Raw genomic sequence first — 17,884 nt, forward strand, 5'->3', positions numbered from 1 at the left:
CATAGCTCTGGTTGGGCTCTATTCTCATCCTTGAACTCATCACAATAGCCAGTCACCAGTCCTAAATTGTAAGATAGTGGGTCCATTCTCAAATCATAAGTATGAAACATGGAGGAAGGGCCTATCCAAAAAGAAACTGATGGCTTGGACCGTCCCTATAAGGGAGAGGAATAGATGGTAAGCAAGGGGGAAAAAAGTCCTCTATAGCAGGAAATGTTTGTAATGTTCTTTGGAGATCAAAAAACTGGTCTCCTATGCAGAAAGCAATAGAGGATATTGGCTTAAAAAGAGCCCCATGGCCAAAGGGATATGGCCTGTTTTAACAGAGGATTTGGGATAACATGGAGAGCATCCTGTTCAATCTCACTATTTCACACATTATTTCTTGTCTAAAACCTAGACAAGAAAACAGAAATGCTGAGTACACACAGGTAGTTGGAGACAGAGACAACCCACTACCAGTCTTCTGACCTTGTATTGTGTGTGTGTGTGTGTGTGTGTGTGTGTGTGTGTGTTATGTTGTTTGTTTTTTGTACTAGGACATTTTTCTTACAACAGTAACAACAACAGCGACCATTATAGCCTTGCTTCTGGTTTTCTCTCCATTCTCAAATCTGTATAATATATTTTTGCTGCACTCCAACAGAAAACCTCAGCAAGAAAGGAGTTAACCATCCTGAGTCCCTTCTGGTACCAAGGACAGAGACATAATCCTTTCTTCATATAAGAACTAGGGCCACCTGTTGCTTTAATAGCCAAAGTTCGGTCTCAGCCAGCAGGAGAGGACACCTTTGAAAATCAGCTTTCTAACTGCACTGCAGCCTGTCCTGGTATCCTGATTTAGCTACCAAATCTCCAGCCAGAAAAAGAGAGAAAGGTATCTGGATCATCTGGGAGACTTCTACCTGCCTTTCTTTCTTCCTCCTACTGTCACCTCTTTCCTGCTGTTTCCTGCCTGCAAAAACCTGTCAGCAGCCCAGAAACATCTTTGGAGAAGGGTAGGAGGGAGCCTTATACCTGTCAGCACCAGATAAGAAAGTGCGCTTTGCAGAGTTCTCAGTTGTTACATCTCTGGCGATGATAGAATGAAAAGAGGGGAGTCCGAGGTTTCCACCACAGATTTGCTAGAGACCTCAGTTCATCCTTGTCTGCCCCCCAGTAACCCTTGAAAACCAGGGTGCACTTACATTCCTAACGTTTCTTGGTATGTTTTCCTAAGAGCTTGCCCGGTGCCTGGTTCCTACCCCCAACCCACCCCCCCCCCCCGCAAGAAGTCTCCGGGTAAAGGTTCTTTAAGTCATGAATCAGGCTCCTGTGTGTACGTGTGTCTTTCTTAAAAACTGGTCCAGACGGATTAGTAGTAGAGAGTGGGATCTCCCACCTCACCTTCATCACTGCGTTCTCTACCTAGCGACTCGCTCCCAGTCTCAGGGATCTGACAGCCAGGGTTCGCGACCTCAGGGTTGGGAGCAGTCAGCACCAGATATCCCTGCCCCCTCCTGGGGTTGCTGCCACCCGTGCCTAGAATGTGCCAGTGGGTGCAGGCGGGCGAGCTGGACGCTTCTACCGTAAGAAGGGAGTTCAGCCCTCGCCTGAGACCTGCAATCCTCAGATTCCCTGGGGACCGCGAAACTCCCAGTCGGAGGCACTCCCTGCCTTGCCGCCCACCCATTCCCCCCTCCTTACCTCAGCACGCAGCCCCTCCCTGCGTGATGATGCAAACCAGTGGGGAGGACGGGCTCTGGGAAGGGTGGGGAGTGTCGGAGAGCTAGCGAAGGAGGGAGGGAGTGGGAGGAGGAGGAGAGGGAGCCGAACGACCATTTAAAGCGATAGCAATCCTTGCCCTCTCCCCAGTGCTGGGTTGTTGGAGAGCGCGAGCGGCAAGCCGGGGAGCGCGAGCGCGGCGCGCGGGCCGGCGAACCCGGGAGCGCACGGAGCCCCAATCTGGCAGGCGCCGCGGGACCCCCCATCTTCTCTGGCTGCCCCTCCCCGGGCGCCCCCACCTTCCGTGCCTGCAGGAGTCTCAGGGCTTCCCCGGAGGACCTCACCCCAAGGGGCCCGGACCCCGGCGAGCCCGCCACCATCCCCTCCAGCGCTGCCGCCACCACCGCAGCAGCCGGAGCAGCATGGTCCAGCTGGGGAAGCTGCTCCGCGTCCTGACTTTGATGAAGTTCCCCTGCTGCGTGCTGGAGGTGCTCCTGTGCGCGCTGGCGGCGGCGGCGCGCGGCCAGGAGATGTACGCCCCGCACTCTATCCGGATCGAGGGGGACGTCACCCTCGGGGGGCTGTTCCCGGTGCATGCCAAGGGTCCTAGCGGAGTGCCCTGCGGCGACATCAAGAGGGAGAACGGGATCCACAGGCTGGAAGCGATGCTCTACGCCCTGGACCAGATCAACAGCGATCCCAACCTGCTGCCCAACGTGACGCTGGGCGCGCGGATCCTGGACACTTGTTCCAGGGACACTTACGCGCTCGAACAGTCGCTCACTTTCGTCCAGGCGCTCATCCAGAAGGACACCTCCGACGTGCGCTGCACCAACGGCGAGCCTCCGGTTTTCGTCAAGCCGGAGAAAGTAGTTGGAGTGATTGGGGCTTCAGGGAGTTCGGTCTCCATCATGGTAGCCAACATCCTGAGGCTCTTCCAGGTAGGGAGGCGCTCCCTCCGGGGCAGAGCGCGCTTTAGCTCCCCGCGCTCTTAATCCTAAAAGCTGGCTTGGACTCCAGGGGTGCGGGGTCAGGTCAGCCTTCTCGCAGTTTCACCCTGGAGATCCTGCGAATCCCTCCCACCCCACCCGAGGAGGTACCTTCCCTGCTTGGTTCATTTCCCTTCCATCTCTCCCCTGTCCGCGCTCCACTCCATCCGGCTTGACATCCTGGATTTATGGCCCCATTTACAAGAAGCAATCTGCGAAAAACAAGGCGATGATTTAAATGGGTTTGCATTAGAGTGAAATATGGTCCAAAAACAGGCTTGTAAAAGTGCCGGGCTCCTGTGAGAGCCGGTTGGGCTCGTGGAATATGAAAGATGAGAAGACGCCTCGAAACTGGGCATTTCTCAACTCCCCAGCTTCCCAGCCCCAAGCCACCCGGCAAGCCGCAGCTCGCTTGGAAAATTTCAAGAAGAGCTTAGGGAGGCACTTCTTAAACCGAGGGCTAGGTTTTCACCTACGCGTGGATGTCAATTGCCCATCTGTCTCGGGTTGGATCTCCCGACCTGTAGCCTGTCTCCGCGAGGGCTTTGGGGCGGAAGGCGCGGGGACGCTCCCCAAGTGGGGAGATGCCACCCGCAGACGTGACCCCCGGGTGATTTGCTCTGGGCAAGTGTTTGCACCGTCTAAATTGCATTTGCAGTCCGGCCAATGGCAGGAGCTGGGCGATCAGCTTTCTACTCCTGCCACTTCAGAGCCCAGAGATGAGCTCATGCTAACTGCGAAACAAAATCGCTTTCGCTGCCTCCGCCCTCCGCCCATCCTTCCCACGACCTCCCTACCACAGCCCCCAACCCTTCCCTCGGCTCCGAAAACGATTCCCGGAGCCAGGCGAGAAGGCGCCTGGAGGGAGGCACTAGGGTGCGCTGAGCAATGCCGGCCGCCCTCCTGCTCCGGGCGCCAGAGGGCAACGGCGAAAATGGGAGGAAGGCGGATCCGGGGCAGCTGAGCGGTGGGTTCTACTGCAGTGCTCTCTCTCCGCCCGCTCCCGCATTTTGTGCCCCGTGGCTCCTGTGCTGCATTGGGTATAAACTGATGCATTTTGGATTTTAAGAAATTGAGTTCCAGGGTCTGTGTGATTGTGGGTTCCCTTCTCCTTGTTTCTCCGTCTTTCTATTTCTTTTTTTCTTTTTCTCCCTCCTTTGTGTTTTTCTTCTTCTCTCTCCCTCTTTCAGTTTCTGATTCTTTTCTTCCTCTCTACCCCCACCCCCAAGGTTTTGGTTTTTTTGTTTTTGTTTTTGTTTTGTTTTTTCCATCTCTGTCTTGAGATGATCCTTTCCTAATGCACAGCTCTCTCCCTGCCAGGTAGTGCCCCAACCCCATGAATCCCTTCTCGAGATGTTCTGGCTAACCCTGGTGTCCTTATGCTCCCCATATCTAAGGAATTGGCTCCCTTCCAAATGCTTTCCCAAAGGGTGTTGGGTTTCTGAAGGGGATTCCTTTTGAGATTCAAACTGTCACCACATCAGCACCTAGGAGTGTGAAGTTTGTGTGTGCACTAGAAGGACAAGTGCCTGCCCAAGGCTGCAGCCTGGTATGGCCCCTCTGATCTTCTGAACATCCCTAACACTTCTGGAGTATGCTGTTGTGGGAGTCCCTAGATATCTGCAAACCCAAAAAATGCTTTGGGGGCAGCCTTCATTCTGAGATGATGCTTTTGGGAAGAGGTTGGGTTATTGTAAGCCAAACCCAGAAGCACTTCCTTCCTGTCTGAGCTTACAGACTGGCAACTTAAGAGGGCAGTGCTGCAGGAGAAAGTGAAGTCAGAGATCACCTGGGAACCACTAGGGCTACTCGCAACCCTGTGAGCCCGGAGCCCCGGGGGTCGAAGGCATATTTGGTGTTTCACATGTTTAAATTATTTTGGTGCCTGTTCCTCTGTTCACTCAGAGCACTGGTAGTACTGCAGATGGGCCTGTTTGTCTGAAAAAGAGTGCAATGTTCAAGTCAGGAGAGGAATTGCAGAGCAGGCTGAAGGACTGTGTTTGCTGAGAAAGATTCCAGGGGGAGCTGATTCTTCCTCTGGTGTGTGAACCTGAGGCTTTTGTGAGCAAAAGAAATAGCTTGCCTTATTCCCCCATTCCCTGGGCTGGGAAGAAAGGAACTGAATGCCAATGTTAGTGTGGGTTGGGACCACAACCATTCAGAGAAAACACTGTCATTTTCCTCTAATTTGCAAATTGCAGCTATTCATGTTGGATTGAACAGCTGAGGGAAAAAGAGCCCCCAGTTTTCACCTGCATTTATGGAGAAGAGGCTGGGTAGCAGGAAGAATGCACCAACTTGTGGCTTGTGCTACAAGCCGGGTATAACTCTTGGTGTGGGTATCCTTCTTCACCATTGACCCTGTTGGAATATATAGCTATATATTCCAACAGTCTCTCCCAGTAGCCTTTGTTTTTTTTTTTTTTTTTTTTTTTTTTTTCTTTCGCACGTGATTGTAGGAGGTCTGGGCATGCAAGTCTAATCCCTAATTTCCCAGCTTCTGTAAGCCTACAAAATGAATAGAGAGAATAGTGGTACACAGACCCATTGTTCCAAAGCACAATCAATTTAGAGAGAGAGGGAAAGAACTGTAGGTGAATCTTCTCTGGGACTGCAGGGTTCAGCTCAATTAAGATTGTCCTATATAAAAGAAGCTCCTGTAAATGATTGAATTCTTAGCTCTCCAGAGATTTGAGTTTTCTTTTCCAGGGCCCAGAAGGTTGCTGTGGGAACCATGCCAAACCTATCATTTGAGATAAAAAATTACGGTGAGATAAGCTTCTAGGCTGGAGGAAGGAATACTTAGTGACTTAGTGACTTAAGTACTACACACTGGGGGTGGGGGACAGGAAGGAGTAATGAGATAGTAATAAATGTAACTAATGTTGTTGTCAGAAAAAACTGGAATGAAGTTCTTTCCTGAAAATTAGGACCTGGGCAAGAATGACTCCTCAGATATAAATAGTGTCTATGACTTTGAATTTTCATTTGCCTGCTGGTCTACCAGACCAAAGATGTGAGCTGAACAAGTCCTCTCTCTCTCTCTCTCTCTCTCTCTCTCTCTCTCTCTCTCTCTCTCTCTCCCCTCTGTATGCACACTGAATTGATTAGTAAATGACATGTCAGAGGACAGGAATGATGTCCACTGGGTCTTTCAAATCTAGGAATTTGAGGCTAATGAAATTAGTGTGTGGCCAGGGCTCTGCCAACAAGAATTAAGTCACTGCAACCACCCTGCAATGCATTTTCAGCCTCAGAGAAACATCAGGGAGGAATTTCTGGAGATTTGTTTCTGAGCCTGTACAAAATAATACTCTCCTAATGCTAAGAAAGATTAAATGTAAATTAATTTTGACTATGAGTAACATATTTAAAAAATAATCACAGAGTGGGGATGGTTTAAAGTAGAGAGCTTATATAATATGGTGTCCAAAGGATAAATCTCCCCTGACCACTGTTTTATGGGCTATAAGTAAGATATATTATAGTGGAAAGTAATAGGCATGTTTTTATTCAAGGCTTCTCTGTTATTGACTTGAGAGCAAACACTCTGAGAGTATAAATTACTCTTGCTACATCCTGACTCTGAATGAACAATATTTCATGGCCAGTGACATGGTCTAAGCCATAGACTTGGAATTGAATGGCATCTGTTTCAGTTGCTTTGTTCCTTCAAAAGCAACTAGATGGAAAAAGTGGCCAACTTGACTCTTGTTGGAGCATATTGCAGATCTAAACCTGTGGACTTTATACCATAAATGAAATACATTTGTAAATTTCTAAATGTCGTCCTTCTGTTCATTGAAGCTTGAACATAATCTCAAACTTCCAGGGCATTTTACATATACATACCTAGTTTTCTTCTTCCTTCTTTCTTTTGCTCCCTCTTTTCTCTCTTTCTGTCCATCTTTCATAATTGGGTAGAACTGGGCGCCTAGGATGATATGGTATTACTATAGTAGGAATTTTTTTTAAACAACTCTAACCTACTCTTTTTAAAATTTCATAAATACAGGTGTCAGTGCCATTTGGAATAGGCTCTATAACAATCTCTGCCTCCACATTTACTGTGCTTCAGGAAATTTACCTAACAGATGGTGAGTGGGCAATTTTTAAAAGGGGCATTTTTGAAAAGAGCAGAGAGGGAAGGAATAGAGGCAGGCACATACTATATTTGAAGATACCTCCACGTTTATATTTTATGTATACAGGCCCATAAGATTAAGATGTCTTTGGGAATTTTTCTCTTCAAAAATAATGGAAATAATGATGGCCTTTGCTTTGTTTTCATAAATTCTTAGAGTATAACAAACCATAAATGCTCCATTTCCTATATATATATAGGTTGTGTCATGGCCTTAAAAGACCATAGCCAGATTACACAAAGTGCACTCCAATCTCATTCCTGCCATTCATTAGTCTTGTTACCCTAAATAAATTGATTATTTTTTCCAGGCCTCAGTTACTTCATCTGATTTTTTTTTCTTTAAAAATAAATGTTTCTAAGTCTTTAATCTCTTCAGGTCGTAGTTTGCTTGGAGAAAACCTGCTCTTGTCCAAACTCTATAATGTCATATTTCTGGCTCCCACTTTGAACTTTGAGCAAGTTTGGGGGAACTTTTAAAGAATATCTTCACTGGTATCTTAATATCAGTCTAGCTCATTTCTCATATTCAGACTTTTCCCCCTTTTTCTTTTGCTGGTGTGCTTCTTAGTCATGTATATCAAGGCTGGTGTTGAGGAAAATGACCTTCTGGGTTGGCTTACTGCATCGTCAGAAGACCTGGGAAGGGGAGCAGGAACTGTGGAATTTATAGAGGCAGATATAGCTTTCGTTATCCAGTGCTGTCCCCTTTCATCTTGCTAAAACACCAGGCTTTCTTTTGGAAAACTGCCAAATAAGGACTTTCTGCCTCCTCCCTGGCCCAAGTAACTGAACTCAAGCAAAGCAGGTGATGGGTTCAGGTGTAGGCATCTGACCTTGGCCAGAATCCTCCCCAAGACTTTTCTGTCAGAGGAAAATGGGAAAATTGGCTCCTCTCTCTGGAATTTCTAAGCTGGGGAAAAACAACTCTGGGACTCCCAGTGGCCATTCAACACAAGACAAGACTTTCTGTAGAATAAAGTCATACAGAGGTAGGCAGGGTTGAGTAATGGAAAGCCCGAGCCCTGTTGATATTCTGAAACTCTCAAACCCAACTATATCTGAATCAGCTGAATCCCTGAATTTTCAGCACTTGTTCTTAAAATAAATTAATTAATCAAAATTCCTTCTACTATTTTCAGTTTGTTTTCAGCTATGTGCAGTTAAAAGTCTCCTAGCCAGGGGCTCCTGGGTGGATTAGTCGGTTAAGCATCTGACTTTGGCTCAGGTCATAATCTTGCAGTCATGAGTTTGAGCCCCGCATCTGGCTCTCTGCTGACAGCTTGGAGCCTAGAGCCTACTTCAGATTCTGTGTCTCCCTCTCCTTCTAACCCTCCCCTGCTTGCGCTCTTCCTGTCTCTCTCTCTCAATAATAAACACTAAAACAAAAACAAAAACAAAAACAAACACAAAACAACAACAACAAAAAAAACCCAACAGCCTCCTAGCCAAAACAAGCGATTTCTTAGCTTAGTGTAAGGCTTGCTGATTGGCATCCATTAAGTGAGAAATAATATAAGATATTTTCTTTACATTAAATATAATCCTTCTAGCGCAGGTGTGGGATATTCAGAACTCTATATTCTTCCCTCTCTTCTCAACATTTGCTTTATTAACATGAAGGATTTGTTATCCCATCTTGATGCAATTGAGAGAGAAGGTGAACACTTCTGATGTGGAGTGCAGCATATAGGCCTCCTATTTGGAAGCTTTAGAACCATCCTTGCTTCCCTTCATTACAGCAAATCTTTTGTTGATGTCTCCAGGGAAGAGCAGCATTTTCCTGGCATAATGGAGTACAAAATGCATTAAACTCCTGGGTCACTCTACAGTAAGCATCAAGCCTAACTACTTGTCTTCCCCTTTTACTTAAAGTAGACAAAAAAGAACAGTCACAAACACATTTTTCCAACAACTAACCTGTATATGTGACTACTGTTTAGAAGACAGTTATGCAACATACATTCAGACCAATGAATTCATGGACCTTTTGTCAAATGACACAGTAAATGGATGTATTTTATGCACCTAACAAAAGCAAAACAAAATCTTTGTTCAGGTAAATATCTGAGAAGAATATTATGGCAGCATTTATGATTATGATATTTCCATGTTTGACAAGTAACTTCCTTTCAATTATATTTACTGCTAAATGTTTCTTGAATCAAGTTATTATAAGCTCAAAAATAAAATAATGTGAAGTTACAATATAGTATACATATCTGTTTTATGAGAACCAAAGCTCTAATTTCTTTTCAATAACAGTAGTAGTAGTAACCACATTAATAATTTGATCTTTGCTAGGAGCCATTATGCCATGCACTATAAATACTTTATCTCATTTAGTTCTTACAATAGTTCTGCAAAAGGCATATTATCATCCCCACCGTACAGCTGAAGAAAGTGATTCTCATAGCCCCAAGTCACATGACTGGTAAGTGGCAAAGTCTAGATTCACACTCAGGTTTATCTGACAGTACCCTGGTTGTCAACCACTATGAATGCTGTTCAACTCTTGCACAAATGCAGAAATACTTAAAATAATTATAATTCACCTACCCTGAAACTGTGGTGAAATTTGAAGACATCAAAGTGGCTGATTGCTTAACCACACCTATTTCCAGAAAGAAATAATATTTTATTTCAGTTCTACAATGAGATTAATTCTATAGGTCTGTTAAAACTTGAGCACACAAATCCTCACCCCCAAATGAAATATGGTTGTTGTCTATTATTCAACAGGTAGCCCTGTATGTAGGAAATAAATACATAGTAGACTGTCCATGCAAATAAAAGAGAAAAGATGTGGTTTTTTTTTTGGTCCTGATTCAGTGCCCATCATTATGGATTATGATGGCTCTTTATGAACTTCATTTCATTCACTCTACTCTTTCTACAAACCTCAAGTGGGAAAATCCATCATTCAGATATATGTGCACAGTGAGCAGACTGTATTAATACAATTGCTGAAAGTCAAGTTGATAGAGCACAGGAAATACATCCTAATAAATGCAACATTAATGTTTATGTGGGCCGTAGAGTGAGGGGAAGGAGAATTTTCAGTTTAATGGATTATTTTGCCTCTTGCTATGAAAGTGCTACAGCTAAATAGTTTTATAATTGGTCATTTACAGAACTCTCCATCTCTGGATGTTGTGCTCTCTCTCTTCTGTGGCTGCCAATCCTTTCTCTTGTTCTTGTTGGAAGATAGCAATGAAGCCACTTCAAGGGCTCAGCCTGCTTTTCTACCTTATTGTTTAGATGAAAATATTTCCATTTGTTAAAGTACTACTTAAACATTTTTATCGGGTTTTAAACTTGACTGTGTTCTGAATGTAGTAGCACAGGCAGACATAATGCGGGATGTTTTCCTGGAGAAAACTTACTTTTTTATCAAAGGAGTCATCAGAATTTTCATGTAGGGATGAAGAACAAAATTCTGAAGTTAGGTTTGAATTTAAATTCATCCTCACTACTTTTTACCAGTCTCACCTTGATCAAACAGGTACATTTCTTATCAACTTTCTTATATTTGAAATGGGAGTGATACAAGTATACTTGTCTGATAAGTAATTGTAAAGATTGCACAAAATAAGCATGGAAATATTTTAGCACTGAGTTTAGCATGTGATGAGTGTTCAATACATTTAAAAGCTGCTATTTTATTATTATTATGCTATTATTACTAAATATAACTATTTCTTAAATGTCACTATTGCTAAATTTACTGTAAAATTACCATAATAATCCATGCTGGATTTCACTCTTTTTGTTCCTTTGTTTAAATGGAAAATATTACACACACATACACACACACACACACACATACACACACACACACACAGTGAGAACACATTAGTAGTATTATTCAGTGGAGTGAGAATTTCTATGGCTCTGATTAAGGTGAACAAGGAATGCCATGGACTTATATACCAGACAGGCTAAGAGTAGTGGGCTATGGGGTTAGTCAGCCCCAAGTTTGAAGTCCACTGTGACCTTTTTGTAGCCATACAACCTTGAGGAACTTACTTAAACTTTTTGAGTTCTACCACTGGTTTCCTCATCTGTATTTTTTTCCAGAAATATTTATTAAGCATCCCTCTTGTGCACTGTTTTTTGTGCTTGGACATATCAGTGACTAAAAGAGACAAGTGTGCTCTCTCTCTCTCCTCTCTCTCCCCCTCCCTTCTGTCTTTCCTCACCTCTCCTCTTCCCTTTCTCCTATCTCTACTCTTCTGTCAGCTTACACTCTCATGTGGAAACAGATAGATGTGATAAATAAGTCCTACAGTATGATAGTTGATGAACCCTATGGAATATGGAAAAGAACATGAAGCATGCTGAGGAATGTTGGGTTGGTAGTCCTGGGGGGTGTACAGGTGGGTTCTATTTTTAACTATGGTAGTCAGGGTGGATTTCATAAGGTGACAGTTGAGTAAAGACGTGAAGTGAGGGAATTGTCAGAATGGATTAGGGGAAGACCATCCCCTGCCAGCAGGAACAACCAGTGCCAGAACGCTAAGGCAGAAATATGCCTGGCAGGTTGGAGGAACATCAAAGATGCCACTATGACTGAGTAAGTCAGGAAGAGAAAGGGGAAGCAAGAGGGCTTGAGATTAGAGATATGACAGGGCAGTTTGGGAAGCCTTGGTAGTCCTTGGAAGCCATCACGTGTATTTTGTCTTACCATAAGTGTAGGCAATGAGTAGTGGGATTTTAGCATGATGCGTCTGTTGGTTTCAAACAATGTCATCTGTGGCACTGAGGATGGGGGAAAGAGTGGAATTAGGGATAATTTCAGGAGGTGATTACAGGTGCTTAAGAGATGACTGGTGGTGGCTTGGGCCAGGATTTTAGCAGCAGATGATTCAAGAAGTGATACATTTGGAAGATGGTGACACTATTTCCTGGTAAATAGAATGGGAGATGTGAAAGGAAGAAAAGGGACAAGGTGAATCCAAGACATGGGGCCTGAGCAAGTGGAAAGTTGGGATTACTATCACTTCAGATGGAAGAGGTGTGGAGTGGAGCACATCTGGGGGATCAAAGATCAGATCTGGAGGTAGAAGGTTTGAAAAATTTTTTGACATCCAAGTGGAGATGCTGAATGCACAGTTGGATATACAAGTCTGCAGTTATGAAGAAAAACCTAAACTAGAGATGCATTTTCATAAAACGGAGATAACTAAGAGTGACTACATGGGAATACTATTTTAAAGATTAAATGAAATAATGCGGTTAACACTGTGTATTTCCCCCAAATTTAATAACTACTAGCTAAAGACAATTGTCTGAAATGAAAAAAAAAAATCCTATAGTTTTTGCAGTAGAACTGAACAAAGTAATGTCACAATCATTTTAACAGTATTTGTGACACAATTGTTTTAAGTCAATTTATATAACATAAAAGTTGGGGATTTGCATCACTGGTATACATTTGACCCTTAAACAATGTAGGAGTCAAAGGTACTGACCCCCACACAGTTGAAAATCCACACTGAGCTTTTGAGTCCCCTAAAAGTTAATAGCCTACCATTGACCTGAAGCCTTAGTGATGACATAGACATTTAATTCACACATAGTTTTTTTTTTTATATGTATTATGCACTGTATACTTAGGATAAAGTAAGCTAGAGAAAATAAAATATTACTATGAAAAATCATAAGGAAGAGAAAAGACATTTACAGGACTGTACTGTATTCATTGAAAAACCCCATATATAAGTGGACGTACACAGTTTAAACCCATGTTGTTCAAAGGTCAGTTGTATAGGAGAGTTTGAGCAGAGACCCAGGTATTCAAGGAAAAATAATGGGCCTGTCTTATAATATCCTTATGGGTACAGACTTTGATCACTTCATTGGGCATCTCATATCTTCCATTCACTTTGCTATTGAATACACGGTGGGGAAAATTTGATCTTACTGGTTTTGAGCTCCCTTTAGGTTTTTACAAATCGTTTGACAGCCTTTGTAGCTTATCCAAAATTCTGTTCCTTATTCATTTGATTATCGGATACTGGTCTAAGCATGTCCTTATACTAAAAAATGCATGACCATGTTGTCTCTACACATCTATAATTGTATTTTAACACTGTCATTATGTAAGCTATATTTTAATGGCAATTATAACAAATTTTATATCAACACATCCGTTTCTAGTGTTCAGGGGGAGAGCAGCATGTAGTAAATTTTATCAAAATATAGCATCTGAAGAACAGAACAGAGGGTAATTGTGTAATTCTGTATTCACTATAATTAAGTTCAGTGGAGTTGGCATAATAGAATTAAGATGAAAAAAAAAAAAAAACCAACAAAAAACCCAACATCCAGGCACCATGGCTCCCTGTCATAACACACCCTTTTCACATCAGAGAACATACACTTGGCGTCTTTCTTTTTCTTTTTTTTTTTAATTTTTTTTTCAACGTTTATTTATTTTTGGGACAGAGAGAGACAGAGCATGAACTGGGGAGGGGCAGAGAGAGAGGGAAACACAGAATCGGAAACAGGCTCCAGGCTCCGAGCCATCAGCCCAGAGCCTGACGCGGGGCTCGAACCCACGGACCGCGAGATCGTGACCTGGCTGAAGTCGGACGCTTAACCGACTGCGCCACCCAGGCGCCCCTCTTTTTCTTTTTTTTAATATGAAATTTATTGTCATACGTCGCTCCTCATCAGGGAAATACAAATCAAAACCACACTTAGCATATTTCTATACAGAAATGGAGAAAGGAAGAGGCCAGAGGATGAATGGCAGACACTAAAAGAGTGGGATTATGAAAAACAACATAGCAATGAAAGATTTCTTCTGGATTTGGTAGGTGGGGAAAATCTACTAGCATGTATGCCTGCTGGGACCACATTTTCTGGAACACTTAAACCCAATGTAAAATATGCTGTCTCATCTTCCTTGTAAATAGGGATGTATCTTTGCTTCCTGTTTCTTGAAAATGGGTTGTAAAGATTATCACAAGAACTGTACCATATGATAAAAGTACATTGTTTTGAAATGACTGACACTCTGTCAGGTGTCACACTCCAAGTTTGCTGTCTCTTTCTCTTAGACTTATTTTAGTTTGCAGTATGGGACTGGGTAATGGGAAAGATCACTGGAATTTTTATGTCTTCAGAAGGCAGTGTAGCATAATGGTTAAGATTGTAGGCACTGGGCGTAGGTTAAATTCCTGCTTTCCACTTGCTAACTATATTAGCTTGGTCAGTTTAGCTGATTATCTGCCCCTCAGTGTTCCCATCTATAAGGTGACGATAATATTCCATCCTCTTAGTACTGTCTTCAAGATTAAATGAAATTACCCATGCCAAGCACTTAATACAATGGCTAGAGCACAGCAAGGTCTATTTATCAACATTATCATCATCATCATCACCATGCCAGGTATTATCTCTCCAATGCATCATTTCATTATCTCCTCCCGCCATTTCTATTTCTGCCATGTTTCTATATAAGAGTAGGGTTGTGACAGAGCTTTTCCTTCCACTGGTATCTGATCATTAGTCCTCAAGGTGGATGGACTTGGAGACAGCATGCTGCTGCTCATTGAAACAATTCCTGTTTGGAAAGGGTAGTTGGATGTTGAGGCCAAGGAATTTTCTCTGTTCATCCGGGAGACTAAAGAAATATTCAGGCCTCAGTAGAGAAGTCAGGCAAAGGGCAAAATGGTTATTTTCATACTTTAATGATTAAGCACAAGTCAGGCAGACTGAATTTGAACTCCTTTCCATTGTGTATTGACAGTGAGATGTTAGGTGTTTTTTGCAACTCCTGTGAGTTTACAGTTGATAAAAAGAATAATAATATTAGGACCTACTGTATAGCATCATTGTAGTAAGTGAATAAAGCATTTAGCATGTTTTTGGCATACAGTAATCACTTAATACTTATTAACTTCCACAAATACTATCAGTACTACTAATATTATTAAGTAGTTGAACAAATCTGATGTCCTTCCTTTTCTTAAGTTGAACATAATTATTTGAATAATCACCTTATGTTTATTAAGGAGTGCTTATAAAGCCTCATGAACCCCAAAGGTCCTTCAGCTCTTCTCCTCATCAGACCTGTCCTGGAGGGGTGGAGTCAACACCATCCCATCACTGCCATCATTGTCACTTAACTAACCATACTGAACACTTTCTGTGTGCTGGGCACCAAACTTGGCCCTGTATGTGTAGTATATCATGTTGTTCTCACATTCAGGTGGGAGACCTGATTATCATCATCCCTACTTTACAGATAAAGACACTGAGGTGTTAAAAAAATAAGCATTTTGACTCACAGCAAGAGATGGAGCTGATATTTAAACCTCTGTCTCTCTGACCTCAATGGCCTGTAAATTTTATTATACTACATCCTGGTAAAAAAAATATGCTTCCAGCCACTTAGATAAGAGAAGTCTTGATCCTCATATTCCTATATATCCCATGCTGTCCTTGCCTCAGTACTAGTAGGGAGAGGAAGGGCCCTTTTCAAAGACCAAAGGGAAATTACTCCCTTTTGCCTTTCTTCAATCAATTAACCAATATTTTATTTCCTTAAGAATCCCCACATGTTACTTTTGGTACTTACCTTGGCCTCTTAGCATTCTTACATTCTATACATGACTCATCCACTCTATTACATGTTAATTTACTTGAGGTCAAGTGTAGGGTCTTATCCTGAAATGCAATTTTATCCCAGTAGTGTCCAACTGTGCTTTTCTTTTTATAGTTTTATAGTGCATCTGCAAATATTTATTTGAGTTTTGTTGAATTGTGCTCATCAATAGTGCATTAAAAGTTATATACAGAGAGCTTCCTTATAAAGAAAACCTTCTAAATAACTTTCTAGCTGGTTCTTTTTATAGGATTATTCTAAAAATTATAATCTTCAGATTGCTTTGTTTTTAGAGTAAGTACTTCATGTTACCTTATTTTAACATATAATAACATAGCTCTGTTGTCTATATCAAACCTATGAGTCTTCACTGGCTTGTAACTTCGCTTGTTGATTGTTGTTGATTTTTCCATTTACAGACATAATGTGGTCCTGTCATGGGTGAGGCTGGGTTGGAAGATACATCTAAGAGCCACAGATTGGTTTTCTAAAGAATTAACATAAAGAACTAGAGTTCCTTTCATATTTTGCAGAATCAAGAATTTCATTTTTATAATTTTGTTCATTAAAGAAGTATGGCACTATTTTCAAAATACTATCCTAATTTGCTAATCTTCTTCTCCTTAGTCTTAATGAGAAGAGAGTAGGCTGAAATGAAGAAGGTCACTATGACCATTGGAACCACTGAGGTAGGAGTTAGTCACTGAGTTTTGTTTTCATCTCTCCTCTGTTAGCTTATGTCTTCAGAGCTTACTAGGTGCAAGGTACTTAACTAACCATTGTAAATGGGTTGTTTCATGATCCCCTGATAGTGAAACAGGAAAGATATGTATTATTATGATCCCCCATAATGCACATATGGAACAGAACCTCAGAGGTAGTATTTGCTCATTAAAATATGGTAGAAGTGGAACTTGGATTCAGGTCTGTTTGACTCCCAAATCAGTGATTTTTAATTAAGGTTATATAACCTTGTGTTACTAGATTGTTTCCAAAATTCTCTCAGCTCTAACTTTTTATAGTTAAGTGTTTGATTGCAAGTTTAACAGGGGTGAGGAGAGGTAGGGAGGAATTCCAGAATATTGAATGTTTTTTTCTTCATATATATATCTCTATATAGGTGTATATACACACCCATATATATATATATATATATATATATATATATATATATATAAAATGTATAATGTATATATATATGTATAATGTTATATATATATATAAATGTATATATATATATAAAATGTATAAAATTATTCATATTTAAGAACAGTTTTAAATTGAGGAAATATATGTATTTATATTTAAATTTTGGCTTATTCTAGCCAGTAGCAAATGAAATTATTAGCACCGATAGCACAGATATACGCACAGCAGAGAAATAGCCAATCAGATTTAATTCAGTAGCTTGCTTTTTTTTTGTTGTTGTTAGATTTGTGTGTTGTGATTTTATATCTGCAGGTAATTTGTTGGAGAAAATATTTCTACCACTTTACACAAAACTAAATTCATTTAGCAATACAGTCTCAAATGTCTTAGTACATCTTTAATCTTTAATGTCATCAGATATATAGAATTATAGACATACCCCAAAGAAATAATTTGAAGATGTAATTACTTGAATTTCCCTTATACCTATTTACTTTTGTGAATTAAAAAACTATATATTTAATTGTATTTATCTGTTTCTCTGAAGATGGAAAATACTGACTGAAACACAAAAAGTTAAAAAATATTATCTAAAATTACAAAAACTGAGAAAATGTCAAAGAAATAAGCTTTTTTTAAAAAAAATAAAACTTCTTCCTGTGGAGCCTGATGCAGGGCTGGAACTCACAAACTATGATATCATGATCTGAGCTAAAAGCAAGAGTCAGACCCTTAACCAAAGGAGTCACCCAGCCACCCCAAAGAATTGAACTTCTAAACAGTGTTTGTGTGTGTGTGTGTGTTTGTGTGTGTGTGTGTGTGTGTGAGTGTGTAGTATTTCTTCTTCTGAAGGAATTAATCTCAAAGCTCTACTAAGACTTTTCAGAGACCCATTTAATGAGCAACTATTTTGTGCCTGAGACTGCACTCTGCACTAGAGATTCTAGAATAATGATAGTAATAACAATAATAAAAATATAAATTTTCAAAGACCTTCCTTCCAAGTAAAGTCCACTGGGCAAACAGAGTGAGCCTCACATTAAAAATGGCAGTGATTCTCAAACATTAATGTGCTGAAGAATCATGGCAGGCATGACACACACAGTCCAGTTCTGTGTGTGTGTGTGTGTGTGTGTGTGTGTGTGTGTGTGTGTGTGTGTATGTGTGTGTGTGTTAGTTTATTTTTGAAAGAGAGAAAGAACAAGCTTGGGAGGGGCAAAGAGCAAAGGAGACAGAGGATCTGAAGCGGGCTGTGCGCTGAAAGCAGAGAGCTCCATGTGG

General features: G+C 41.6%; 1 protein-coding gene across 12 annotated transcripts in view; it reads left to right on the top strand.

The window, feature by feature from the left end:
• Positions 1-17,884, top strand: part of GRM7 (glutamate metabotropic receptor 7) — a 1,171,176-nt gene that overhangs the window by 296,272 nt on the left and 857,020 nt on the right. For 6 of the 12 annotated variants that reach the window (XM_011280176.4, XM_019824714.3, XM_019824718.3 and 3 more), the window contains exon 1: positions 1,265-2,645. The exons of 2 other annotated variants lie outside the window; for them this stretch is intronic. In XM_011280176.4, coding sequence (XP_011278478.1) covers positions 2,127-2,645 — 519 coding nt within the window. In that variant the 5' untranslated portion in view covers positions 1,265-2,126. Of the gene's footprint in view, positions 1-1,263; positions 2,646-17,884 lie in introns of those variants that run through there. 4 more of the 12 variants (XM_045053189.1, XM_045053190.1, XM_045053191.1 and 1 more) reach the window with 1 other exon arrangement.

The sequence above is a fragment of the Felis catus genome, chromosome A2 (genome assembly GCF_018350175.1).
Source record: "Felis catus isolate Fca126 chromosome A2, F.catus_Fca126_mat1.0, whole genome shotgun sequence".
Classification (NCBI taxonomy): domain Eukaryota; kingdom Metazoa; phylum Chordata; class Mammalia; order Carnivora; family Felidae; genus Felis; species Felis catus.